The 27,797-nt window shown below is 33.7% G+C and overlaps 1 protein-coding gene across 1 annotated transcript; it reads left to right on the plus strand.

Annotated features, from left to right (window-relative positions):
- The first annotated feature begins 159 nt into the window (after positions 1-159).
- On the plus strand, positions 160-27,726 carry LOC106105177. Its single transcript, XM_013285429.1, has 5 exons — positions 160-435; positions 10,951-11,078; positions 24,102-24,203; positions 24,336-24,533; positions 24,653-27,726. Exons 2-5 carry the CDS (start codon positions 10,968-10,970, stop codon positions 27,344-27,346), a joined length of 3,105 nt encoding a protein of 1,034 aa, XP_013140883.1. The 5' UTR covers positions 160-435; positions 10,951-10,967; the 3' UTR covers positions 27,347-27,726.
- Positions 27,727-27,797: the final 71 nt, after the last annotated feature.

Below are 27,797 nucleotides of genomic sequence, written 5' to 3' on the forward strand. Positions count from 1 at the left end.
GAATGTTACATGAGGTTATTCAAAAACTGATTCTATAACGTTTCAATTAAAGTCTAGATTGGTATAATTAATGACTGAGTATACGTGAGGGAACAATCAAATTGACATTAACATTTTCACTACTAAAGCTTTTCTGATTACAATTATTCTCTCTTTTGCAGGTTACCGCTAAGTGCGAGCGAGATGGTGCATCAAGGTGCAAACATATTCCGGAAACGTCTGGCGTCAGTTGAAGAGAAACTCTTGTAGGAGGTTGACGTTTCATGTTTTATTTGATTTAAAAGTGTATCGAATTAAGTGCATACAAGTGGTAATTTAAAGTGTTGTAAATGAAATTGGTACAAAAGTGTGTGCATTAAGGAATATGCAATTTTATTAAGTGAAGTGCGCTTTTCGGATTGTTTGTGACGGCGACTGTTATTGGATGTATTGGAGGTAAGCTTTCCGTTTTCTGTTATGTGAATAAGGAAAAGCTTTTAAAGACATTTCGAGAACTTCTAAAGGCAGTAGAACAATGCAAGATAATTTTTACATGAAAAGTTTAATTAAATCCCTTTTAACTTGAAAACAATCTCATAACTTAACTAAGATTAAGAAAAAAGTAAATAATTTTTGTATTATACAATTAGAATGAATATGGTAGTAATTATTTTCTTATAAACGGTAATAATCTCTTAATTTGCATTATTATTTTCATGCGTAGTTTTGTTAACACGCAAATGACACGGTCTTCGATGTCAATAACTAATTACGTTGTATTGTGCTCAGTTAAAATGCGTAGTTTTACAAAGGATAGAAATAATTCAAAAGAATTAAAAGAATATTGTATAATACCAAGTGTAAACTTTTTTAGTATAGTGTAAAACTTAAAAATTACTTACTTTTTTAAGTTGCCAGTGTGTTATAGAACGAAAGTTGGGAATTTGTAACTTAGCTTTGATTATACTGATACTATAAAACAATATAAATAGTAACATAGATGTTTGTAATTAAAACAACAACGACGAGGTTTTCACGTACATTCTTACCTCGTACCTCCTTACCTCTTCTCAGCGGTACTTCCAAACAGTTACGGCTTAGGGGTCTTCAAGAAAAGAGCGTACTCCTCCCTTAAAGGCCGGCAGCGCATCTGCAGTACCCTTGGCATTGCGGATGTTCATGGGCATCGGATAATATCAAGTGATCCGTTGCTCGAAAACCCGCTTTTCTTATAAAAAAAATAATAATTAAAACAAGTGCAGACAATTAGGCCTTACGTTCATTAACTTACTTAATGCTACAAACTGAAAGTTTTCAATTTTTTTCTTGGTATTTCAAGAATAAGTTTATTTAATCTTATACAAGCTATTAATATGAGATTTTTATTCAAAAAGTTGCAATGAATAAGTACGTCTGTTAAAAATATATTGTCTAAATTTATATTTGCATTCGCTTGTTTTTTATCACCTCTAAAAACCAATTAATTGTCATTAATTTATTTAATATCCTATAAAAGTGTCCGTTAGTAAATATACTTATTCAAATAAAGACAAAAGTAATATCTGTTCAGTAATAACAATAAATTTATTATAAACGATATGAATACGATCGATTTATTCAAATATTTTACGTTTATTTACGCTGATTTTATCTAAGGAAAGACATCAACGCGTTCTTGCGAAAGCTTACGCCTTCACGCCTCAATAAATATAAGAATATACCTAAATAGATGTTGCATACCAACTTTATGTGCTTTACAAAGCATATTTTACCACATAGAGATAAATAAATCTAGTTTTACATAGTTATGAAGAGTTTCCTATTTTTTCTCCTTTAAGTTTTATTTAATTTATCTTACTTACCACTTACTAATATTACATAAAAAAGTTTGGATGTATGGATGGATGGATGGATGGATATCATCAGAACGGCTAAATGGATTTGGCTGTAATTTGGCAAAGACGTCGAGCAAAGTCCGGAACAACACATAGGTTACTATTCTTATTGCATATAGACGGAGTGGTGTGTGAAAGTTGGTACGTAAAACTACAATATTGTAGTTAATATTTTAATTTTCCTAAACCACGAGAAAGATACTGATAAAAATTTGATAGAATGTACCGCGGAATCCAGAGAACTTTTAAAAAAGTGTAAGCAAACAAAGGGGAGATTTTTTTAAATCATCTCAATAACAAAGAAATGAAACCACTAACCTTGTTCTTCGTTACATTGCTTCTTTTCTATAGTTAACTTGCTATAGAAACGTATATTATGTAAGGTTAATACTTAAAATTCTCTAAGACGGACAACTTCATTTAAATACCGGTATAAAGACATGAAAATGTCACATAGAGATATAAAATACATAACAACGTTAATATATGCCTTCATCGTAATACTACTTTAATTGTAATATGACTCTTATTACGTTAGTATAAGGTTCAAAATTTTTTATCGAACGAATACTATAAACACTAATGCCGACCTGCTTTTGAATTTGATGTTTTGATTTTTGATTTTAGCCTCTATCACTCTAGTTTTAAGGTTTAGAATGTGATGGGTTTTTTAAACCACTTTAAGTGCAAATAAAGAGACGTACTAAATGATTTTCGATATCGAACACAAATAAGAAATGATATGTAAATTATAGCGATACGAAGTGTTAGTGTTTTAAAATTTATGCAAATATAATATTGTACAAATTACTACAATTATAGTTAATTTCGTAAGATCTTTGTAGATGTGAGCTTTTATTAACTGTAATTAGGGTTGTAACGGAGCCCATTTTAACGGAAGCGGATGCGGATACAGAGGCGAAAGGCTTCATCTCTGCAGAAGCGGAGGTTAACGGAAGTGGAAGCGGAGGTCATTAATAAAGTATTAATCGCGATTTATTAAAGAAATAAAAACTAAAACTACGTTAATTAAAACACAGATTGGGACATAGTTACAAAATACAGTTTATAATGCGAATATAATGTATAAAAATTATAGTTAGTTGACTTATTATGCCCGCGCGGGCTGCGTAAACGATACCTAATCTCCCCACTCGCGTTAAAGACGTAAATTAACCTCCATATAACTCCTCATAAGAAATAACGGACGCGGGAGCGGATGCGAAGATAAAATTTCTTGCGGAAGTTCCGCAATTGCGGATGCGGAAGCGGAGTTCTGTACAACCCTACCCGAAATATCACCTGTAAATTTTATATATAAAAAACAAAAATTTAGATGTTGACAAAAATTAATGAAACGCATTAACTTAAAAACTACTAAACGTATATCAATAATTCTATCACCATTAAAAAGCTAGATTATCACAGTTGGCACTATTTGTAATTTACATTTAAAACGGAGTCGCGTGCATTGTCTAGTTTACTTTATTGTTCTACCAATTTAGGTAAACATATGCCTTAAAACTATAAAAAAGTTGTCAAAGTTATTTTAATTTACAATGCAACATAGTATTTAAGACCCATATACATTGTATCGCTTGGAAATCTAAAAACAAACAAAGAAACAACCAAACAAAAGTAACATCGAATCTCAATTAATTCCGCGAATACAATTCATGCGCCGACGGTCGATGACCTCTTGTTTTTTGTCTGTCTGTTCGTCGTGTCGCGTCGGCACATGCCCGACCCGTTTAATTACTTCGTTCAGAACATTGATAGGATTATTTACGTCATATAAGACGTTATCGTCCAGCGTCGCAACAAAAAAGAACCTATTTTGTATGACGTCAAACGAAACGTAAAAACACCCGTGTTATTAAATTAAACAAAAACATACATGGTTAGATTACGTCTAAGAGACTGAAAACATATTGTTCAGTAGCTTTACTTTAAGGTAAATCATACTAATATTATATATACAAAAGTTTTAATTGATGGAAGTTTGTAGCCTAAACAGCTGAACAGATTTCGTGAGTTTTAAATTCGGTATATGATAGAGGCAGAGCATGGTTTGGAAGAACACATATGCTACTCACTTTTGTTTTATGCCACGCGGACGGACTCGCTGGACAAGGCTATTAGAATAAGACACAATTAATCCGACAAATTTATTTAAAAACTAGCTTCCGCCCGCGACTCCATCCTCGTGGTATTGTAAAAAACAAAAGTGAATAGTCTATGTGTTCTTCCAGACTAACTAAAATCCGTTCAGCCGTTTAGGTTACAAACACTAACAAACATCCATCCATCCGTCTAAACTTTCATATTTATAATATTAGTAAGGTTCATCTAATTAACATACAAAATACTTGATAGTAAAACTAGATTTACTTAAACAGGTAATTTAATTGACTAACACGTATTAAGAGATAAATTAGCTTTAACTTATCTCGTGTCTATTTTATAGCTTCTTTATAAAGTCTAAAAAAGATAGCTTTTTTGTCATTTAATATAATAAGTTACAATAATGTGCGCGAATAAAAAACTTAGTCTATGTTCTTCCAGACTATGATTTATATCTGTGACAAATTTCATAATAACCCGTTTAGCAGCTCTAGTCATAGGGGCATTTTTACAAACTTACGCATTTGTAGATTTTTATTTATTAAGATTTTCTTAGATACAAACTTTTACGTTTTCAAGTTGACTTATATTCAAATTTACAAATATGCCAATCGAAGAAAGGATAAATAAAAACTCTTTGAGCTGTAACGATAATATTTAAATGTACCAACAGTAGTAATTAATGTTATCTTTTAATCTAATATCCAGTTGTTTTTTTTATACTCTCTCTCTCTCTCTACTTTTTTATGTCCTCAAAGTGGGACCGAGGGCCTTCACAATACGCCGCCAGCTCGCTCTGTCCTGGGCTCTGCGTTGTACGGACCATGACAGCCCGATTGCCCTCAAGTCGTTGCCTTTATACGATACGCAATAGTATTATTTTAAGGTCGTATTTTGTTTGCGAAAACCTCGCGGGTTTCCGGCAGCTGGCGGCGGCTTACTTTCATTTAGTTATTTACTTCTTATTATATGTATTCGAATACTGTTGTTTGAGATTCGTCTGCGTGGTTTTTAAAAATAGTAAAAAGGTATAATCTATGTTACTAAACGATAATGTAGCTTTTTAATGGCGAAAGAATTTTAAAGATCGGCAAAGTAGTTTTTGAGTTATGTCAATACATACAAAAATACAAATAAAAAAGTTTCGTGATTCGTTTATAACCCAATGTAAACAAGATTGTAGTTTTCTCATTTACAAGCTTTAATTAAATGTAGTTTTTATAATCTGTTACGTTAATGAATTGTAACATCTTGAATACATTTCCTAGAACACTTATAAAGAGGAATATATGGAAGAATTTAAGTTCGTATGGGAATGTATGAAAGTCGCGTAGATGCAGAGAGTCGTCGCCATATACGGAGGGATGACGGCCCTCCTGGACGTCTGTGACCGAAGTTGGCCTCCGAAGGGTCACCATAAAACAGGATAAAATTTTAAGTAAAAAAAAACAAAGGTATTTCCTTATCCATTTTCCTTAATAAATAATACATTATAATTAATTTAAGATGTCTTGATGCTAATAGTTTATATGAAGTTGACTTTCCTAAAACGACATATATCTAATTTGTCCATTTCATCATAACTTTTTAAAGTTTCCTAAACAATATGTTTATATGATGGGTTAATTTAAGAGTACATTTATTAACAAGACACTTGTCCTACAAATTATTATTTCGTGGTTAACCTATTCCACAAGGCACATTGCGGGCATAACTACAAGAGCGCTGCGACGGACGTTTTTACAACCATTCGATCAGCACCTTATGGCGTCTTATGGCGCGCAGGAACATTAAAACACTAAGCAAACTGGTCTAGATATGTTTTCTAGATAATCAAGCCTAAAGTAATAATGATATCACATCTAAAGAATGTAATCTTTCCGATCATTTCACATTTCCATACTAATATTATAAAGAGGAAAGTTTTGTACTTTTGCATTTTTGTATTGGTATAACTCGAAAACTACTGGGGTGATTCCAAAAATTTTTTCACCGTTAAAAAGCTACATTATCTCTGAGTGACATAGATATATTTTTTAATTTCACGTGGTCGAAGTCACGAGCAACAGCTAAGTTAAAGTAAAGAAAGAAGTTAATTCATATAAATAGATACAAGAGTTCCAAAATCAGATACAAGTAAATTTATTTGATATTTTTATTAATCAAAAGGTAAAATTTCTGTGAAAATATTGTGTTTTTAACTCTTAAGTTATGATACTGGTTAACTTAATTACCAACAAGTAAAACGAATACACTAAAATGACCAGGACATATTATACTTAATACAGATTAATCGTTCTTTATAGAAAACAAATTTTTTATCCTTTTTAAATAGTACACACAAATTTGTACCAAAATCGATATACATTTGTGTGAAAAACGTTACTTCTCACGGCAAATTTACACGTATTTCGCGCACGAATTCACAAGGCCGACATTCGATACCCTCGATCAGTGCTACACATGCTGCGGTGTTTGCATACTGATTTACATTGCCATGAAACACGGACCTTGACGCTTGATGCGTACAATGATAATGCACCTTAGGCATGGCATAATGTTGAAAAAAATACAATTAAACTACATATTATCCGCACATTATCCCTTTCATACATCTATATCAGTCGACGTATCTGAATTGACTCCTTTCTTAACACTTTTTTCAGTCCTTCTCTACCTTCGTAGCCACTGGAACCTACAATTATTTTTTTTAAATCCCGAGTTCTTTTGAACGTTAAGTTTGTATAAAACGGGATTTTAACTGTGACCACGAATTATTCAATTGCGTCGCAATATTGGGTGTTCAAAATACCGCGTCATAGTAAGGTTGTTTGCAAACATGACAGTAGCTGTTTTATTAAAAAACTTAGAGATGAATATTAAGTTTAAGTATAATTTATCATTTAGAAAAAGGTAGAGGTAAGTTAAACAATTCCTAGATAGATAACGTCTCCGTTTGTGGGCATCAAAGCGACATTCGCATTTCATTCATTCGTATGTGGCTCCCTCTATCCAAACACCGTACAGTCTATATTTAAATAGCTATGCATTGTTTTTACTTGCATTCTTTGAGAGAATCACATCCACGTCTTCCGCGTGCGTCGCTCACGGAATTTTAATGAGGTTTTTCAACATTGTTTTATAATAGCGGTAGGTTTTTTATACCGACCACATGATATAACGTATATTATAGTATCATATCATATGTTATTCACCGTTTTAATTCTATAACGATTTATGATTTGTTCCTAAACAGTTTTATGTTAAATTAAAATTATGATTGTAAAAATGTTGAGTGGTTTGTACCAACTTCTTTTTTTTTCAAAAATAGTTAAAAGTGTTTTATTTGTTATCTATACTATTATAATAAAACGTAAACACGCACTTCTTTGCTGCCTGAGATGTCAGCAATTATAGCAATTTTTTTAATAATTCTATTTTTAATAAAAAGGTCTACACTTACGTCACGCTTTAGGTAATATATTTTCACGACATTAATCTTAGGGGGTAAATATTTTGGATAAAAACCCTAGTGTGGGAAAGAGATCATAAGATGTTGCCAACATCAAGGAAGCGAAACTGCCATAGTAAGGTAATTGACATTTCGTCATTTGCAATTGAGAATTTAATAAATGTAAACAAAAAAAAAAACGTTTTTATAATTTCATGCGGATGAATCCACAATGGGACAGCTAGTGGACTCATACAATAGCATTTGAGTTTTTCATAACTATAAATCTTCATATGACAGATTCAAAACTTTACCTGAAAACTGCATGATGGTTTTTAAATTATATTCGCTATAAATAAAATTATAATGTATCTCTTAATATTCTGTCAAGTAATAACTCAATCTATCATATAAAACTGGCATTACAACTTCACAACATGAGATTGTAGAATTAGCGTGTATTAACTTACTACAAATGATAAAAAATAACAAATAAGTACATCTTAATAACGCTATCTGATTGGTAGATAGCATTAAGCTGGTCTCGTTAGACCTGTCCAGTCTGCGGTCTGGAGCGTTTAATTGGAACGTGTTTTGTTTTGGTTGAGAATCTTTATAAGTTACTCCGTATCTGAGTTTGGTTACTACAGACTTTTTTGCAAATTTCGTTGCTGAAACATCTGTACAAGGTACTAAAAAGCCTGACTAAAACTTAAATCCCTTATGGCGAGCAACCCTCAAGGTCGTCGAGATCGAGGAAGACCAAAGTTGAGATAGGCAGACGGTGTAAATCGTGACGCAAACAATGTTGGCATAATAAATTGGAAATAGATAGCCACTAATAGATGGAAGTGAAAATAACCGGCATTAAAGCTAAAGAAAAAAAAGAATAAACTAATATCAAAACCATTAGAAAATAGTTTGTTAGAAAAAACAATTTATGGCGAGTGAGATATCAACTTGGTTCTGTCACTGTCATTTTAAAATTTCACTTCTAACAGTCACTATAGATGTTTTGTGATGATATAAATTATCCTATAACACTACGGAAAAGAAAACGAAGGAAATGACACATCACTAGTCATAATTGGTTCAGTCATTACGCCTGTAAGAAGTTACAAAAGAATTCACATACAAAACCGTACAAAAAAACAAACTTACATATTCGCGAAAAACATTAGCATCTTTAGCAATCGGGTAAAAATATAGTTCTTTATGTTTTGTCAACGAAAACATAAGAGATACTATGTTTTTGAAAATGTTGCGACAGTTTCTAGCATTAATACTTTGCCCCAATTTAGGCGAACGCCATCTTACCGTCTGTAAAATATGCATTGTTGTGAATATGGTCATAAGGCTCATTGAGTTGCCACTCGGCTGCGTTGGATACTCCTGTGGGCAGGGCGGCTACTGAAGCGTGGATAATACGTTATTGTTAAGACTTATTGTATAGAGGCTTGTTTCATAGGCGAAGCGGAAAACGGACATTTTTAATGAAGTAGTTGAGGGTAAAACAATATTTCTTTTTTATCTCACATTCTAATGTGTTATTAAATTAAGAGTTTCTAGTGAGTAAATAGCAAGTAAATGTACATTATCATCATCATCAGCCATTATCTGCCTACTGTTTGACATAGGCCTTCCGCAATTCCATATTTCCTTCGATCCTCCGCCTTTCGCATCAACGACTTCCCGCCTTCAACGATTTAAAATTACGAAGGTATTATATTTAATTTTCACTACATAGAATTCAATTCATTTTTTTTAACTGTCAAATAATTCTGAGTGCAACAGTTATCTTTTGATTTAATAATAAACTTCCCGCTATCTCTTATGCAGTGTGCTATCCCCCGTATGATCCCAATACATAGTCAATAAGTATGGGAGGCTTCAGTTATATTGAAGAGTTGTATCGCGACTTTTGGCGAGTGCCAGTGTTAAAAATATTGGTGAGATATTTTAATACATAATATTTTTTTTATTTAATGGAACCATTTTCGCCCAGTAGTATTAATAAAAGAATCTGTAAAAAACTTATTTTTTGCTAGTTCAAAGTATTAAATGTAATATTACTAATCGTACTAATATGATGAATGGATGTTTGTTAGTTTGTAGCCTAATCGGCTAAACGGATCTGGATGAAATTTGGCATAGATATAGACCATAATCTGGAAAAACACATAGGCTACTTACTTTTGTTTTTTTTAAATCCACGCGCGGGACATGGGCAAAAGCTACTGTGTAATAATTTAAAAATTGTCTTTAAAAAAACTAATTTATTTCTTAAATTTTTATTTGTTAAACTATTCAATTTTACAATAGGTTTAATGGTCGTGAATTGTTAAGCTAAAATCTATACTTGTATTTCTCATGAAGCTGTAACCGTTTAGTCGACATGCGTTACACGCTACGGTATTCACTTATAAGTTGCAATGATGCGTAACCGATGTCTGTTCACACGGTCCGGGCGCTGCAAAAACATCATGGCTACCATACGAGGGCAAATGTTAAGTTTACAACGTCCTTCAGTTTATTACAACAGTTATAGGTTATTTATTTTCATGCGTATCACTTTAACATAACTTCTTATTATGATATTTTTTTCGACAAAACGTCAATCTAAGGTAGTGTTTAACAGGTTGCAGGGGTCGGTCGATGTAAAGTTTTCGTTATGCGTGGATGAAATTTTTGCGAATGATCGGCAAAGAAAAGTAAGGAATATCGCCACATACATGCTTTACAACTAATAAACACTTCTGACTAAAGTGCGCCATGGCATTTGCGAATAGGAAATCTCTCGCAACCGTTATAACAACCGAGTTCTTCTTCTTCTTCTTTTAATGTTTAGTGGACCCCATCGTTATTTCGATGATTTCGCCAACGTCAAGGTTGAAGATAATTGAAAGTATATAAAACGAGACTAAAATTTTGAGTAGCAGTTAACTAGATAGACGGAATCTAGTGTGATTGACAAATGACCGGTAGCTGATGATATCAATCGAGGCACTGTAATAGGACAACACAAATGTTACTATACTACACACTAAATACAAAATTTATATATTTTTATTACAATTTAATATTATTGGAAATTAACAATTTAAATAAAACCTTCACCCGGGGGCTGTAAACTAAGGTTAGCAAGAATGGAATATTAATGGGTCTAGGAATTTGGGTAGGAAGAATATCATATAAGTGAACTTTAAGTTTCGGACAATTAAAAAATATATGTTCTAAGGATCCCTCATCCAAACCGCACTCACACAAGGAATGATCATAAATACGAATTTTGGCAAGAAATACTGGGGTGGCGACAAAACCCAGGCGTAGGCGAGTTATCGACTAATGAAATTGCGCCCGAAGCCTGACAGATGTCGATAGTGACATAATACATTTGTTGCGTGTTCAAATATAACAGTCATGTAGACAGTTTGTTACTACGTTATATTTATTCTAACAGATGCTTCAATTACTTCAACGTTTTATTGATATTTGTTGCAGTGATGGTGTGAAGGCGCATGGGCGGGGGCGGGGGGTGCGCGGTGCTAGAAGCGGCGGCGCGCGGAGACGCGGCGCGGCTAGCCAGCCTTCTGCGCGCGGTGCCGCAGCAACGAGACGCCACAGACGAGGTTAGTTGTTACTTATTATTAAACAGCTATTTTCGGGTGACGGCATCGACTACTTTCGGACCCATCCGGGGTCCATCTTCAGGGCGACTGTTCCTGGGCTTTCTTTGCAATCGCGTCCCGCCTCGCACTGCGGGCCTCACTCAAGGAGCGATGCGAGGTTAATTGTGATCTCTACATTGAGACAAAAAAACTCTTCAATTTGCATTAAACACTTTGAGAAATTATAACATACACGGTATGGAAGATCAAGACGGAAAAAGGGAAGACAAGAAGCAGGATATGGGTGCGTCAAATTGTTGTCATAAGTTAATTTTTAGACATACGAGTATAAGAACAAAAACAAATGCATTGAAATTAAGTGAATTGAAATTGAAACATTTATTCAAGAAGCGTCTATGTTGTCAGCAATTTATGATACATGTCATGCATCTGAGACTGGATATCTTCCTCTATGTCTGTCTTAAGTCTTAAGTAACAATAACAAAAGAATCTCGTAATTGTGTTCCGGGTAACTACACCATGTTTGCATTTAATTAGAAGTCGAGATTATACATCCGCTAAATGATGTCCCTCATTTTTTTTAAACTTATAGGGTAAAATAACAGTAACAGTAGTAACAAATGTTGATGTCTTTATTATTTTTTTATTTGTAATTACCTTTTATTCCGTTTATTTTATAATAACCTATACTTTTACACTTTAGTCCCAAAAATGTTTATTATATAAACTTTAAAAGTATGCAAAAACATGATAATGAACAAAAATACGATGCTTTTCACTGTAAAAATGTAAACATTGTAAACAAGAAGGCATTCAAAGAACATTTTGTGAACAAAAAGTCGCTTTAACCACAAAAGAATTTCATAATAACAAACAATTCAAATGTCACGACTGCACCTGCGTACGATAAATGGCCTATTAAAACGTAACCAATGTACAGTGCTATACAAACTTTAAGGACGCTCGCAATTTTGCACACCCCGCTCCGAAAACATGAGGAACGTAAAGGTTACTCTGCCCTTTTTCCCTCACTCACAACAAACCTAACTAGCACTTACTTGCGATAATATTTCCACTCGAAGGCCAGATTTTATTCCCAATCCTTTTCCAACCTTACAAGGAAAGGATAGAAACGGAAAGTCAATTTGACGAAGGTGAGGACGCATGTAAAAGGAAAATATATTTTTTCGGAGCTTCTCCCATGACAACGCTTCTGCTTTTGGAGATGTATGGACAGAGTTGGTTTTACTGTTTCGTTGAATTCACTTTATGGGTTGCTTGTTCAATAAAAAAAGTGCGTAGGAAACCACGAGTCGTCCTAAAGTTTGAACATCATAATACATGTCTCGACTTACATTGTTTGCTTTCGGGGATACTTTAGCACCTTGTAATGCGAATTTATATACGAGTCATCCCTATTTTTTACTCTTAAACGCTTCGAAATACATCGTATCGTAATCGAAACGTAAAACGAATGAGATGTCATGGTTCTATATCAACAGAACCGTACATAGAATCGTCGTCCAAATGAATCGATAATTAAAATAATCGATACATCCAGTCGATATCGATAAATCAACAACTGTCGCTACAAAAACGATTTACGATTGATATAAAATGTGTTGGTATTAATATGAAAAATTTTAAATCAAACGTTCTGTTTTGAATTTATGTTTGTGCTTTTAATTATTATTTAAATATTTATCAATAAAATGCATTTATAAATTATGTTCCAATTTAAATACGTTAACATTCAACTAAAAAAAGTAAACGGAATTGCAATACAAATCATTATTAATTTAACTTTTCCCTGAGAGATTTTTAATTTAAAAAATTACTATTCAAGATATAATAAAAAATACTCCTTTTTAAAACTAAAGTTAACTTTATTTTCCTAACGCATTTTACCAACATTTGAAGAATTAAATTGCCTTTCCATGAAATGTAAGCTATCGAAAAAGTCCTTACCACTTGTAACAACGCCATCTTTTATCTAAAAAATAAACTAAAAATACCACCATGAGATAGGGTCCTGTGTGCTTTGTTACTCTTTTTACCATACTTTGTTGTAAATTTAACTTTATTTCGTATGTAATTGTCACATAAATATCAACCGACATCGCTTCTTGCAACCTCTAGCATGTTTGCCTTCATTTAAAAGTATTTATGACGACACGGCTGAACGTTTATAAAAACTTATGGCGTATAAATATGACAGTGCGCTAACAAACATGTTCTTAATACTCAGACCTGTCCTATGAGTTACTTCAGAAGACGAACGGCGCAAAACGTTGGGTGAGGTTATAAAGAGAGAGGTTATAAGAGAGAAAATACAATTATGTAAATTGTTAATACGATCACAAAAGAAATGTATTCAATTCAGGCTATAATTATATTAAAGCACTAGCTGTTCCCGTGCGTCTTCATCCGCATGAAATTATGAAAATTTTATTTTATTGTTTACATGTTAAATTATTAATAGCAAATGTCAAAGTGACATGACATGACAAACCTTGGCAATTTCGCTTCCTTGATGTTGGCAGCAACTTATGGTCTCTTTCCCACATTTCGGTTTTTATCCAAAATATTTACTCCCTAAGTTTAATGACGTGAAAATATATAGCCTAAAGCGTAACGTAAGTGTAGGGCTATTTATAAAAAAAAGAATTATTCGAAAATATGCTTTGATTGCTGACATCTTAGGCAACAAAGAAGTGTGTGTTTACGCTTTATTATAATAGTATAGATATTAATGAAATATGTGAGATAAAAATTTAATTAACCATCTTTTAGGCTATAATTTCAAGTTTGTACACTTTGTTACTAACTAGTTTTCATTACAATCTCGTTGTATTAAAAAATCAACAGATAATTGGTGTTCTATAATCATTTACAACAGACGTCCGACGAGCTCGGCCATCGATCAAGCCACGTCGCCGGGTGATTTGTTGCAAAACGCTAATTATAACCTGTCAAATGTAAAATGTATTTCCCGCCTTTTTTATTTTTAAACTCGAACGATAAACTTAAGAGTTAGGTTATGTTTTAATTGGTTTTCATTATAAAGCTTAAAACCAATTAAAAAAGCTTTTACTATTAGTTTTGATGATGCATTAATCTGTTTTATTAATTTTCTAACGTGCAAAGAATTTCGATATCCCGTTAATAAATTACTTTTCGGCTTTCAGTTGAAAATATTGATTCAAAAATATTTCTTTACCAGTAAATATTTAGCTTGTATTACGAGGCTCAACATTTCAAGAAAATATTACAAACCATAATTTTGACTGCGCTAAAATTCCAGTCCAGTATTTTATTTCTTCTATACATTAATTTAAAACTCCAGAAGTCCGCTATTAAATGTAACCACATATCAAAATTAACTAATAATTGGTTTGAGGTACAACATGCTCGTATTTATACTCCACATTGGTACGATATTCAGAAACCAATAATTGCATGTTTATAGAAAATGCGGAGGTAAACCGGTCTCATTTACGATTGAATTATCACAAATAACTACATAAGCAGGCATAGTAATGGCGTCGTTACGGTCGCGTGATTACGATGTAGAAATTTACAAACATAATGAGGTTTATGAACGAAAATAAAAGTTGTAGAGTAAAAAATTATAGCGATAAAATTTTATTGAGTAAAATTAATTTGAACGCATTTAAAAATAACAGTATAACCTATTTGGATTAATCTATTTAACGCAGACACGCTTTGTGAGATCATTAATAAAAAGTAAACAAAACAAGGTACAAAAACATTGTTTAGAGTTAAAATTTTGTGTTATAATTTAGATATACTTTTTACTCTACTTTGGGACACTGTTAGAAGACTGCAATCAGCTGTTTTTTTTTTAAAAAGACAAGAACTTTGCTTAACCTTTTTAACTTTTTAGCGCGAATAGAGGCTAGTATTCGTTTGCCCACTTACGATATAAAGGCTCCGAACATCTCAAGTTTTAGTTTATGCTATGTGTACTTACATAACCTAAGTATTAGAATGACGTTTGTCGTTAAAAGTAGTAATTACTACGTGAAATCAAATGCGAAATATCCTTTCCAGTTCGACGTAATTAATAGCAATTAACTAACGGAAAGTCAGTTGTGCCAGCCCTGTCATTTGTCACTAAGTTGATAAAATATACGACGGGTTTTGTTAGTTTTTGTTGCTCTATTGAGCCATAGACAACTTTCTCTAGCCGCAGATACGGATTCGTATAATTTAAATTCGATTAAGAAATTTCGTGTCAAGAAAAAGATAAACTTTGACAGTTTTTATTAATTAGATAAATTATGGTTACGTTTTTGTTAGTGAAAAATTTCGATTTGAATTCTTATCATTTTCACCTGTTGTATAATATAATTTAATAAAAATAAAAGTGTTCTCGCATATGATTGACTGAGGTAGTAGGGCTATAAATGTTTACAAAACAAATATTAAAAGTCATCCTTATTTAGTACAGATTTCATCTAACTTTAAACTAGCTTTCGCCTGCGACTCTGTCCGCGTGGAAATAAAAAAAAACAAAAGTAAGTAGCCTGTGTGTTCTATTAAACTATCCTCTACAACTATGCCATATTTCATCGAAATCCGTTCAGCCGTTTAGGCTACAAACTATAACAAACATCCATCCATTATATTAGTTAGACTATGAACTAATCACATTAGTAACCAACTTTACATGGTTGTTTTGCTCGTGTCCGGGAATATTTGTAATTATATTTATACCTCCTTTTGGTATAACATAATCAATTGACTAACTCTATCTGAAATATTTTTTTATTTATTTTTTAATTTACTTATTTTAATTCATGTAAGATAAATAACACATTTACAATTAATTTTACAAATAAACAATTAACACAAAAATTTAACTGACACAACAATTAAATAAGACTATGGTTCAAAACTGTAATCATTTTGCATTCCAATACCACCCTGGATTTACGCAAGCGTCCCAGTGAGATCCACTTAATAAAGCGACGCAGATCAATCAGTAGAAAACAAGTGCAGTGTAATTGTGTACACCGTTACAGCAAACTGCTCCCCAACGCGATATCGTAATAAGCATACAAGAGACCTTAAATGTTACTTACAATTATGCGATAACTGTTTTAGATGCAAACGTCGTCAAAGATGAAAGAACCTACAGACATTCAGCAGCGTAAAAATTAGTTACGTAATTCATTGTTTACACTACAAAGTTTACTGTTGTCCTGTTCTGAATTATTTTTTACTAGCTTTCGCCCGCGAATTGCGTGGATTAAAAAAAACAAGTGAGTAGCCTATGTGTTCTTCCAGACTATCCTCTACATTTGTACCAAATTTCATCGAAATCTGTACAGCCGTTTAGGCTACTAAATCTAACAAACATCCATCCATCCATCTAAACTTTCGCGTTTATAATATTAGTACGAAGTATGATTAGTATGATGTAATTCTACCGACGATCACGGGTTTCAAGTTTTGCATATACCTTCTAAAATATAACGTTACGAAAATAATGTTACGCATATTGCGTATATGTTTATCTAACGCTATTATAAAATGCGTGTTAATTAACTCGACCCAACTTTCGCTTGGTTCACGATTGAGCGAGCGTGGAATGAGGACACGTGTCATTGCAAAATGCAATTTTTTCTGTTTTTTTTTTTAATTATGAAAACAAGGTTGAGCACTCATTCTGCCAACGTTATTCTGGAGAATTTATTCATAAAAGTCAAATGCTTAGATATTATACTGGCTGGTTTAATCAAGTCTGAAAAAAGGCTCAAAAAACTAGAGCTGTGATTGAAAACTAGGTCACATTTTATCCGGAGGCGTTTTAACTATTCTATGAAATAGCTATCTCCGCTATTCATTGATAATTAAGGTCACAAAAATAGAACAGATTGAAGCAGACCTGAAATTCGGTTTTAAAAATGGGGCGCTTTTCAGTAACTATTCTAGTTTAACAAAGGTGAATTATTCGGTGAATATTAAAGAACAATTTTTTTTTTAAGAATGTAAACGAATCAGAAATAGAATAAAGCACGTGAATGGGCGCTAAAATAAAACAAAAATTATCATAGCGAGGACGTGACATAGATATTCAAGATGGCGTTCCCGCGCTGCCGCGATATTTACGTTCCGAAACGTCAGCGATTAATATATTCGGTATCGGAAATTTTATCTGCTGTCATCTAGGCGCAACCGAGACTCCCATATCGAGCTGGCGGGGATCATTAAAAAACTAGTTCGGTTACGGCGACCGGTTTGAAAGATTGTTCTCAAGTTGTAGCCTTTTTTTCGTCGTATCGGCCACGGACATATCGGCCGCTTGCAACGCACGTAAAGATTTAAGGGCAACGACATTTTCTTAATATGCCCCATTTCAGCTCAGGTGGGCTTTTTAAGATTAAGTGAAGTCCAATTTTGCTTTATCGTTTTTAATTAATCTTTCCAATAGTCCGTAGATTGTCTATGGTTTAATAGTTTACGTTTCCTGGCACTTGATTAAAGGCTTCTGTTTTAAAAAAAATCACTCCTACATTTATTTAATCTATGCCTCTTACTATAGACTCGTTTTCTGTATTTTGATTCCCTGGTAATTGAATTTCTTATTTACAATGTCATGAAAAGAACTTAATTAACATATTGAAAGAAGCACAAGATTTATAATCATATGCATAAATAATTTTACTTGTATTTTAATTAAATGCATCATTAAATTTATTACATGTTAAAACTCACACCCTCCATCCTTGTACTATCCGAATAAATTACATTAAGTACTCTCTTTTTCTTTCACAAACAATTAACGACTGCATTTATATTCATTTACTGAGCTGGTTTAAAATAAAACCGTCTCTCTACGGGCTTGCGATTTGCATACAATGAGTGGATCATTAAAGAAAATTCGCATTCGTTACTTTCGGCACAACCATGCCGCCATGTTTGTAGACATCTCCACAGATTATATTGACTCCACGACATATGATAGATAGATTATACTGAAATAGATATATAATCAGGGTTTTAGAAAACTGTAGGATTTTTTTCATAAATATAGTTGGATAAATCTTTAAATGCATGTTTGTAACATTATACTATAGTGGATTACAACCGTAGCAAAAACATTTTGAAACTTTTAATATCAATTTCGCACTACTCAAAACCAACCTCAAAAAAACAATAATCTTAATCTGGTAGCGATTGCAATTAAAATTTCTACTCTTTAACAATATAAACGTCGCCTTCAAGTTTTTGCAAAACTCGTATCTTTGCAATTGTTTATGATTCCTGCACGTGAACCAATTACGAAATAACCTCACAATTTGACTTCTCACGATGCATTCCGAATTTAACGCCACACGGAACATCTCAGCGACATGTTTTAGGTTATTTTAGTTTTAGGGGGATTTTATATGTCATGTGATACATTTACCGCAATATTAAATGTCAGTCTTTATCAACGATAGCAAAATTAGTAAGTATAAATTACATAAACTGCAAAGTCATTAGTAGAAACATTAAAGGAAAGGAAAATTACGTCTCTTTTTCTTTGATTATTCTTTCATTAACATTGCCATAATAAAAAACAGAGGTAATGTAAGGAGTAATGACTTAATGACTAGCTCGTATACATAGGTACTCTGTTTTCTGTATAAAATTACACTTGAATAAAGAATATACTGTCTTTTAATTTAATTATCAACGGCCAATTACTGTAACGACAATAGAATACGTAAGGCCACGCTTTCTCAGATTGGAAGCAGCTCTTACGAAATACTCGGCTGTTAAAAACCCAAACATGTGGTTGTAATAATTTCAAATTCGACCCTACATCATTAGCATACACGTCCCTTCCCTATGACATCTGTCAATGTCATTCAGACGTATTGACAAAAGCGCGCCATTTTGGCGGGAGTTAGTGGTCTGAGTGTTGAGGTTAATTACGCTTTTACAATTATATTGTTATCTAAAAGCAGTAAACTTTAAGTACTTTACTATGCATATATTTTTTCCTTCCTTCTGTATTCTGTGAAGTTGTAGTTCGATTCCTATGGTAAAAACTGCATTAGCTAGTGCCGTAAGTCAATAATTAAATAACGCCATAAAAACCGTCAGCCAACCTCAGTTAGCCGCCTGTCCCAAATGGTTATAAAATTACCTCGTATTACTGGGGAATGCTGCCTGGGCGGCGAACACATAGCCATCTTTAAATTCCTATACATGTGTAACAAAAGTTTTGTGTTAACGCTTATAAAAATGCTAAATCGATTATATTTTAACACTCGATTTTAACCGAATTTCCGTTTCGATTGTTTTATTGAAATTTTATTTAACCGTATATTTTATCTGATTTTTTTTTAAGTAACAAATCTTATTATTTAATCTATATTTTATAGTATAAAACAATGTTTGCTTCCCGCTGTCTGTCTGTGTGCATGCTTAGATCTTTGTCACCACGCAACTAATTTTGATACTGTTTTTTTTTTAAAAAAAATAGATTGAGTGATTCAAGAAGAAGGTTTTATATAAAAGTAAATATATAATTTAGTAAAGCAATACTGTTAATTTTAGAGGTTTCTAATGTAATGTGACACATATTAGTATCTGAATTGGACCCGTATAACGCCGGGGCGGATCGCTAGTTGTGGATAAATGTAGAATCAATCACGTAAAATTAATATTAGCCTCCACTGTAACTAATTGCTGTTTTGCAGCTTATTATGGCATTTAAATTTTTATAATTGGTTGTTCGAATCGTTTACTTTGTCGCATTGATTGCGTTAACTTCACGCCTGCTCCACTAATTGGATCGGAATAGCGTTGCGATGGATTTTTATGGCTCAATTCACTGCCGACTTTATTCGTTTGTAACAGTGTTACACCAAGAGTTATGACGCAATAAACTTCCTCGCCGTTAATAAGGTGTTAATCGCACCTTATTACTTATCAAGAATTATTAAATGTTCATCTTAGGAGACGATATGATGTTTGTTTTATTTTATCTGTATTTCCAGTTTCACGATTTTTTTTTTCGAATAATTTAAGTTTATACGCAACACAAATTTTAATTAAAAATCAATTACCTTTTAAATTGTAAACAATGAAATGGAATATTTATTTTTAAAAGAGTGGTTTTTAGTTATTGGCGTCGTCTATCATTGGTTGTCACATGAGACGGATTAGCGCGGGAAAAAATGGCACGAACCAAGCTACTTTTTCATAGTCACGTGGTATACAAGAAGCCCAAGTTTGTATTATAATGCATATAATAATAAACCTATAGTGAGTACGGAGATTACCTTTATTAAATAAATTAACATTGAAATATTTTGGCTATTGGATAATTTTTGAAATAAAAATGTAAAACAAGCGTTTATTCTATTTATATCCTGATTGTACACTTTGACCGCATATCTCTTTAGAAGAAATAATCAGAAAATCGATTCTCATTACTTTAACGATACATTGATGGACGAAGTCGATGCACGTTGTTTTATCGTTCCATTCACATCACTAGCTAGCAAAGATGGCGTCTGACGCTCGAGGCATCGTCTGCTTAACAATTGCCTCAGTCGAAAGGCATTCCAACGGTAACGATAACTCTGTACTAATACATTAATTCCTCTGATTTAATTCTAGTGTATTTTAGGATCATTAAACCATTCTTCAAAGTAACTTCAAAGGACTGGCGACAGAAATCTGAAAGCTCACAATTGGATAGACAGACTTTTCATATATAGTATTGTTTTGTTGGGCAATTCCATATCAATATGACCGTACTCGTTTGTAGGTTATAATTTGCATACAATGCTTGGGTCGGTAAAGATAAATGCATTTTTTTCTTTGCAACATTCCAATGAAAGTACCATATGAATTGTAATTTGTTTTACGTTTTAAAATAATATTTCATCTAAATATACTCCATTCGTTATTTTAGAATGTTACTGGTAGTAATGAAGCGGAGTATTGTTTAAATAGGGAGTGAATATGTCTAAAAGGTTTATTAATTAAGTAGATTTTGCCCGCGACTCCGTCCGCGTGGAATTAAAAAACACAAAAGTGGGTACCCCATGTGTTCTTCCGGACTATCCTCTACATCTATACCAAATTTCATCAAAATCCGTTCAGCCGTTTAAGCTATAAACTCTAACAAACATCCATCCATCCATTTAAACTTTGGCATTTATAATATTACTAGCTTTCGCCCGCGACTCCGTCCGCGTGGAATTAAAAAAAAAAACAAAAGTGAGTAGCCTATGTGTTCTTCCAGATTATCCTCCACATCTATACCAAATTTCATCAAAATCCGTTTAGCCGTTTAGGCTACAAACTCTAACAAACATCCATCCATCTAAACTTTCGCATTTATAATATTAGTAAGACTATGATGTAAATATTAACAAATGTCTAACAAGTACATAGGTAAAACCACATACAGCTTACAACAGGCAAATCTGCATACGCTTTGCGTACAAGAAAACGTTCAATATCCATACTAAAGTTTCCTGCAGTGACTAAAGTGCGTAATCTTATAATTAGACGAGGTCGTAAAACGCATCCCGAGTGATATTACAGAAGTCGCTAAACCGCAGACCAGCGTCCCAAATGGTTATAAAATTGCTACCATTACAACCGCAAACTGCTGGCGTACATCAAAAGCTTATTATATAGAGATGTGAATGAGATATATCGATATAAAATTTTAACTCACATAAGCAAAAAAACACCCTAATTTTCGTCACGCGATTTGAAGCTAAACTATTTAACTACACTGTAGTCTACTTTTCGGATAAAAAAAGAATTTCAAAATCGGTCTACCAGTGTCAAAGATATGGCGTAACACACATAAAAAAAGAATAAAATATCCTTACAGACGAATTGAGTACCTTCTTCTTTTGGGAAGTCGGTCATATATAACTTAAAAAAATTTACAATTCGTTAAGTATTTTTATTTTTCTCACTTTGTCAAAAATATGTACGTATTTGTGACACCAGTATTTGTGAAAAAATATACAATTACTGCTTCAACTCAAAGTCACGTCGCAAGTAACAAAAAAATTAAAGTTTATTGTGTGTTAATGCTTTTTAATCTGAAATGGAACCTCTTTACAAAGTTTTCGTGACTCCGCAGGACCGTTTAAGGCACCATTGGACTTTTTATAGTCGTGCAACATCGGCCAGTGTGCACGACTCGTTTAAACTCACTTCATATGTAATAAAAAATCATAAAATTGACAATTTCATCTATATCTATATTAATATTATAAAGAGGATTTAAATTTTTAGATTTTTGTATTTATTGAAATAACTCAAAATCCACTTGGTCGATTTCTTTAACCATTAGAAAGTTACGTTATCGCTGAGGTATACTATATTTTTTAAATTCACGTGGAAGGAGTCGCGCGTAACATCTAGTTTTAAATTTACTACAGAATACTTAGGTGAATTCCTAAACATTTTTATTTAAAAAAAAAAAATAATTTTCTGTGAATTTTACGTTATACGTAATTAAATATTTAAAAGCAATAGTAACGTATTACATCAAATTGTCTATGTTTATTTCTAGGCGTAAAATAATGCACAGATACATATTACAATGTCCTAAAAGTTATACCAACAGTTTAATGTCCTCAGAGTGCAAAAAAGGTCATCGTATTTCCATCATTCAATACGTTTAAATTAAATTTTTTTAGTGTCAAGCGACAAAAACTGATTACATTGAACGCGCCTTATAAAATAAGAAATGGCGCGAACGCAACCATTATGTCAATACATAATATTATGCCAATAAGTTGTTTAAATGTCACTTGTATGTAAACGATAATTGACTTACATTACACAAGAATAACAGCATTTTGACCGCCGACGGTTGGTACAAAAACTTTCAGTCGATTGGGTCGTTATTTCAGAAAAAAACAGCTGTCCCTGTATATATCTTAGCGTAATTTCTTAAATTTAAAGCTTGCAACGACATATGTTAATAATCTTTTCAACGCCAAATAGACTGTTTTATAAAAATACAAAAATCACATTTAAAATTGAAATAAAAAATCTAAGATCACGAAACATCTTACAAGATCTATCTATCTAAGAATAAAAGTATCGATATATATATCATTTTTCATAAACAGCACATCACTAAAGGAGTAGTAAAATATTTAACAGGCTAGTCGGTTGAGCGACGTCGTCGTTTACGTTACAATTGCCCCTTAAGAAGAAAATACGAACAGGCACTTTAAAACTATGCATACATGTATAAAAAAAGGCATTTTTTCATCTATTTATTAATTTGTACATCCCTAAAGTTCAACTATTTGCTTATCACCTTATTTGTACATTTTTATTAGCAGTGAATACAGATAAAAAAAGCCCTTGCATATTTCCAGCCAGCATTACAAAATGTCAGCCATGCGGGAACAGAACAAAAAAATATGTTTTAAAAATCAACATCACATAATGGATGGAAACTGCCTCTGAAATAATTTATTCAATATTTATCTATAATAACATACATTAAATAAATAGATAATGAGGTCTACTTCAACAGAATCATAAAACTTTTAACATATCGGATCTATCTTATAAATCAATCTGTTATAATTGGTTTTCTAACCGTAAATTTTCAATTAATAAAACAGCATTATGCAAAACCGGCTGCCCTAACTGAATCTATTAAACCAATGATCAATGGGAGATATTCGTTTGCTAACAAATGAGGTTATACTTAAAAAGTTTCTTATTATAGCAAATCGAATAAAAGTTAGTAACATTACATTAGATTCCTAAATATGTACAGCTTAGGACTTATTTACCACGTAAATTTAATACTTATCCAATTCTTTTGTTCCTAAAGTATTAACGCCTTTAAAAAATCTCAACTCCTTTCCTATCTCTTCACCTAGAATATCTTATATCTAATCATATGATCAGAAATGAACCAGAGAAATTCGATACGAATATAACACCATCATTATGCGAGTTAATTTAATAAATCGTAACTATTGTACATTTTTTCAGAATGGTTGCAGCGGCGTGCAGCGCGCGGCGGCGGACGGACACGTGGATGCGGTGCGACTGCTACTCGAGCACGGCGCAGACCCCAACAAGCAGGACCTTGTGGTCAGTAACAACCATTAATACTTACCATACAAAGAGAATTTACTCCCGAGTTACCAATAACACTGAGAACTAATCCTAAATTAATTTTAATAATAAGCGATTGATTTATATTATTAATTTTTAAAATTCCAGCACGGCAACACTGCAGCGCACGAGGCGGCGTGGAAGGGGTATTCGCGATGCGCGGCACTTCTCGCGCGGGGCGGAGCGGAGTTGCGCGCGCGCAACGCAGCCGGCTTCGCTCCGCTGCACCTTGCCTGCCAGAACGGACATAACCAGACATGCCGGGAGCTGCTACTCGCTGGTGCACAGCCCGACTTACAGAACAATGTTAGTACTAATTAAATCAATCTTCTATTAAGAAACTATAACTACAGTGTTTTAAATACCTTTTTCTTTAATATTTACGTGCATGAAATCTATTCTACTAACAGTTTATTTCCTTACAGTATGGTGATACGTCCCTGCACACAGCTGCGAGGTACGGCCACGCCGGTGTCACTCGTATCCTCATCTCGGCGCAGTGCAAAGTCTCCGAGCAAAACAAAAATGGCGACACGGCTCTGCATATCGCAGCGGCGATGGGCAGACGCAAGTTAACCAGAATATTACTAGAAGCGGGCTGCGATAAATCTTTAAGAAACCATCAAGGGGAAACCGCACGAGATATCGCTACTAGAAAAGGTTTAGAAGAGATCATCAACATTCTGAACACGCCAGTAGCGAAGCAACAAAAGAAAAAAGATAAGCACAGAGACAAAAGCAAAGAGAGGACGATTGATGAACCGGATGATGGCAAAAAGAAAGATAAAGGCAAAGATAAAAAGAAAAAGAACGTAACCTTCGAAACGACACCACCGCCCGTACAATGGTCGCCTTACGGCTGCCATTACTATCCCGATCCGAAGTATTTCCCCAAACCCAAACTGAGCTCGCTACCCACCGAACCTTTAAAAAAAGGCGAGCAGTACTTTTTGGATTTGGCGGGAAACATAAAAAAAGGTCCGATAGGAGCTGGTTACACTTGTTACTGTGCCCCCTTCTTTAAGCACATGGAAGAAAAATTGAACGAAGACAAGAAAGATTTAAAACGACACATTGACAAAGCTCACGAAAAATTGGACCAAAAAGTAACAGATTTGGAAATGAAAACTCAAGGGCAGATTTCCGAATTAACGAAATTCGTAGCCGCGGAGAGAGCGCTGTGTAAAGAAAGACATAAACATTTGGAGCAGTGGATCACAAGAGGAATGATGTTCAGAGCTTCTGAAAGAACAAGGAAACTTGACTTTAGTCCGAAAGGGTCCATAGATATACCACCTATTAAAAGAACGAGAAGTCTAGAATTATTAGACGTAAACTCAGGAGACTGGAACAAAGTTGATAGAATTATAAAGAGCTTCAATGAAAATACTGAACAATTCGAAAATACCAAAGAGTTAAACGAGAGTAAGGTGACATCTAAGAGCACAGAAGGCTTAGACAGTAGATCCCCAACGAGTCCAAGAAGGAGGCATCTTCTTAAGTGTTCTCGAAGTAGCGACCAACTAGACGCCGGGCCGAGTAACTATAGACCTAATCACATATGTGATGAAGAAAATCGTTTGCAAAATGTTACAGCAGAGGTACATATTAAAGCAAATCAAAATGTTACCTCGGAATCACCAGTTTCTATTGAAATTCAAGGTATTACAGAAAGATACGCTTTACCAAGTGAACCGTCTATTCCTAAATCACCAGGCAGCAGTAATCGACAATCAGATTTTAAGGCGAGCGATTCCGAAGGTGACGTAAGGCATAGAAGCAATCACCAGGAAATCACGCAAACGCCACCTCAATGGAAAAGTCAAGTGCTCCAGAGAACTGCTGAGGATATCAGAAAACGAGTAATGTTAGAGAAAGAGATGTCAAATGTATTGACAAGAAATTCAAAATCTCTTGACATATCACATGATGGCTATGTAAAGCTACACAAACAAGTCAGTTATCCACCTAGAGACGATAACTGCATAGAGAGGGAGCAGAGAAAATCCGTTCAAGAACTAGTGGCTCAAGTAGAACATCAACAGAGGTGTACCTCACCTGAAAGAATGCCTCTAACGAAGAAAACACCCACCGACTTTCATGAAGTTCCTATTGTTCAGCCTAAAACACATCCTGGCATCCTTAAAATGCCACAGCAACCGCAGAGGCCGGCTCCCGTTTTAAAAGAAAAACCTCCAAAAAGCAAAAGATTTAGTTTACACAACCTAATACCATTCCCGACAAGAAAAACATTTCAAACACCACCCAAAGAAAACGGCAACAATTCTGAAAGTAGCGACGAAGAAGATACTCCAATAAGAACTTCCAATCAACCGGGACCCATGAGAAATTCCAATTTACTTCAAACCCTTCCGATGCCAAATTATGAAACAATGTCCAGTAAATCCCATTCACCTGCGCCGCAACAAGCCCAGCCGCAAAGCAAGCCTTACCACGGGGAAGACATTCGACCCATGATTCCTAAAGACGCATATTTCCATGAGCTTCCTAACAGACAAATCAATCACCAAATGCCTTACAGAGAAATAGACAATCACCCGGTGACTCAGTACCCTTGTCAGTCTCAATACGATTACAACGAACCGGGACTTCCCCAGACGCAAATAGAAGGACGCAACAGAAATCCCCTGTACCACCATCAGACGGGAGTTTTCGACGCAATGATGCAAGATCATATAATGAGAGAAATGGACCGGATACCGCATCGGTACGGCGATCATTTAGACCAAAATACGGAGATCGAAATCGCCAATCAAGCGGAACATTTCGGCGGTTACTACGGTAACCGTCCACCGGTATATCCAAACTTTAGGGGCAATCCACACGGCGCGAGAAAACCAACTCCAGACCACAATCTCCTTCACAGCCGCTTGCAATCCTTGGCGATTAACACACATTTAACTGAAACCCAGAGTCAAACGGACAGAGAGTCTCACAATGACTCTGGGTACAGCACAAAAGTGTATGGAAGTTCTCAAGGACCATCGCCGAGCCTGTCCGGCCACGTGGAAGGATCTGATAATCTCTCCGGACAAAGAGTAAATATACTACCCTCAGGGAAGGGTATTGGACACATTGGCACTTCTAGTTTGGTTTAACGTTAATACTCATTTTCTATTTGTTAACTTCAAATCTAAGTCAAACTTTACATGACGTAGTTTAATTACTTTTTAATTTTCTATTAATAAGTACAAAATATTAAAATCAAGCACTTAAAAGGTCATAAAAAATAAAAGTACAAATGAAATTTAAATTTATTGTTGCCATGTATCAAGAATTAATAGATTAAAAATTAATATATAATAATGTAAGGGTTGCCTTATTGATTGTAAAAATGTAAAAAGTGCTAAATAAGATAATCCTGAATTAAGGGGAGAGAATTATTGTTTTGTGTATTTACTTTTGTATTTATTGTGTTTATTTTATAAAGGTTTGTATATTAATTAAATAAATGCACTTTTGAAGTGTCATCGAGCACAAATTGAGTTTCAATTTAATTAACTTTTTGTAGCAAATATATTAAAAAAAAAACTTTAAAAAACAGACGTA

Source organism: Papilio polytes, unplaced genomic scaffold (genome assembly GCF_000836215.1).
Source record: "Papilio polytes unplaced genomic scaffold, Ppol_1.0 DF823177.1, whole genome shotgun sequence".
Classification (NCBI taxonomy): domain Eukaryota; kingdom Metazoa; phylum Arthropoda; class Insecta; order Lepidoptera; family Papilionidae; genus Papilio; species Papilio polytes.

Bases quoted from the DNA above. Each gene is read 5' to 3' on its own strand.
- LOC106105177 (XM_013285429.1), top strand. From the start codon at position 10,968: ATGGGCGGGGGCGGGGGGTGCGCGGTGCTAGAAGCGGCGGCGCGCGGA. The intron at 24,204-24,335 runs GTCAGTAACAAC...TTAAAATTCCAG, and splicing joins CCAACAAGCAGGACCTTGTG to CACGGCAACACTGCAGCGCA. The intron at 24,534-24,652 runs GTTAGTACTAAT...ATTTCCTTACAG, and splicing joins AGCCCGACTTACAGAACAAT to TATGGTGATACGTCCCTGCA.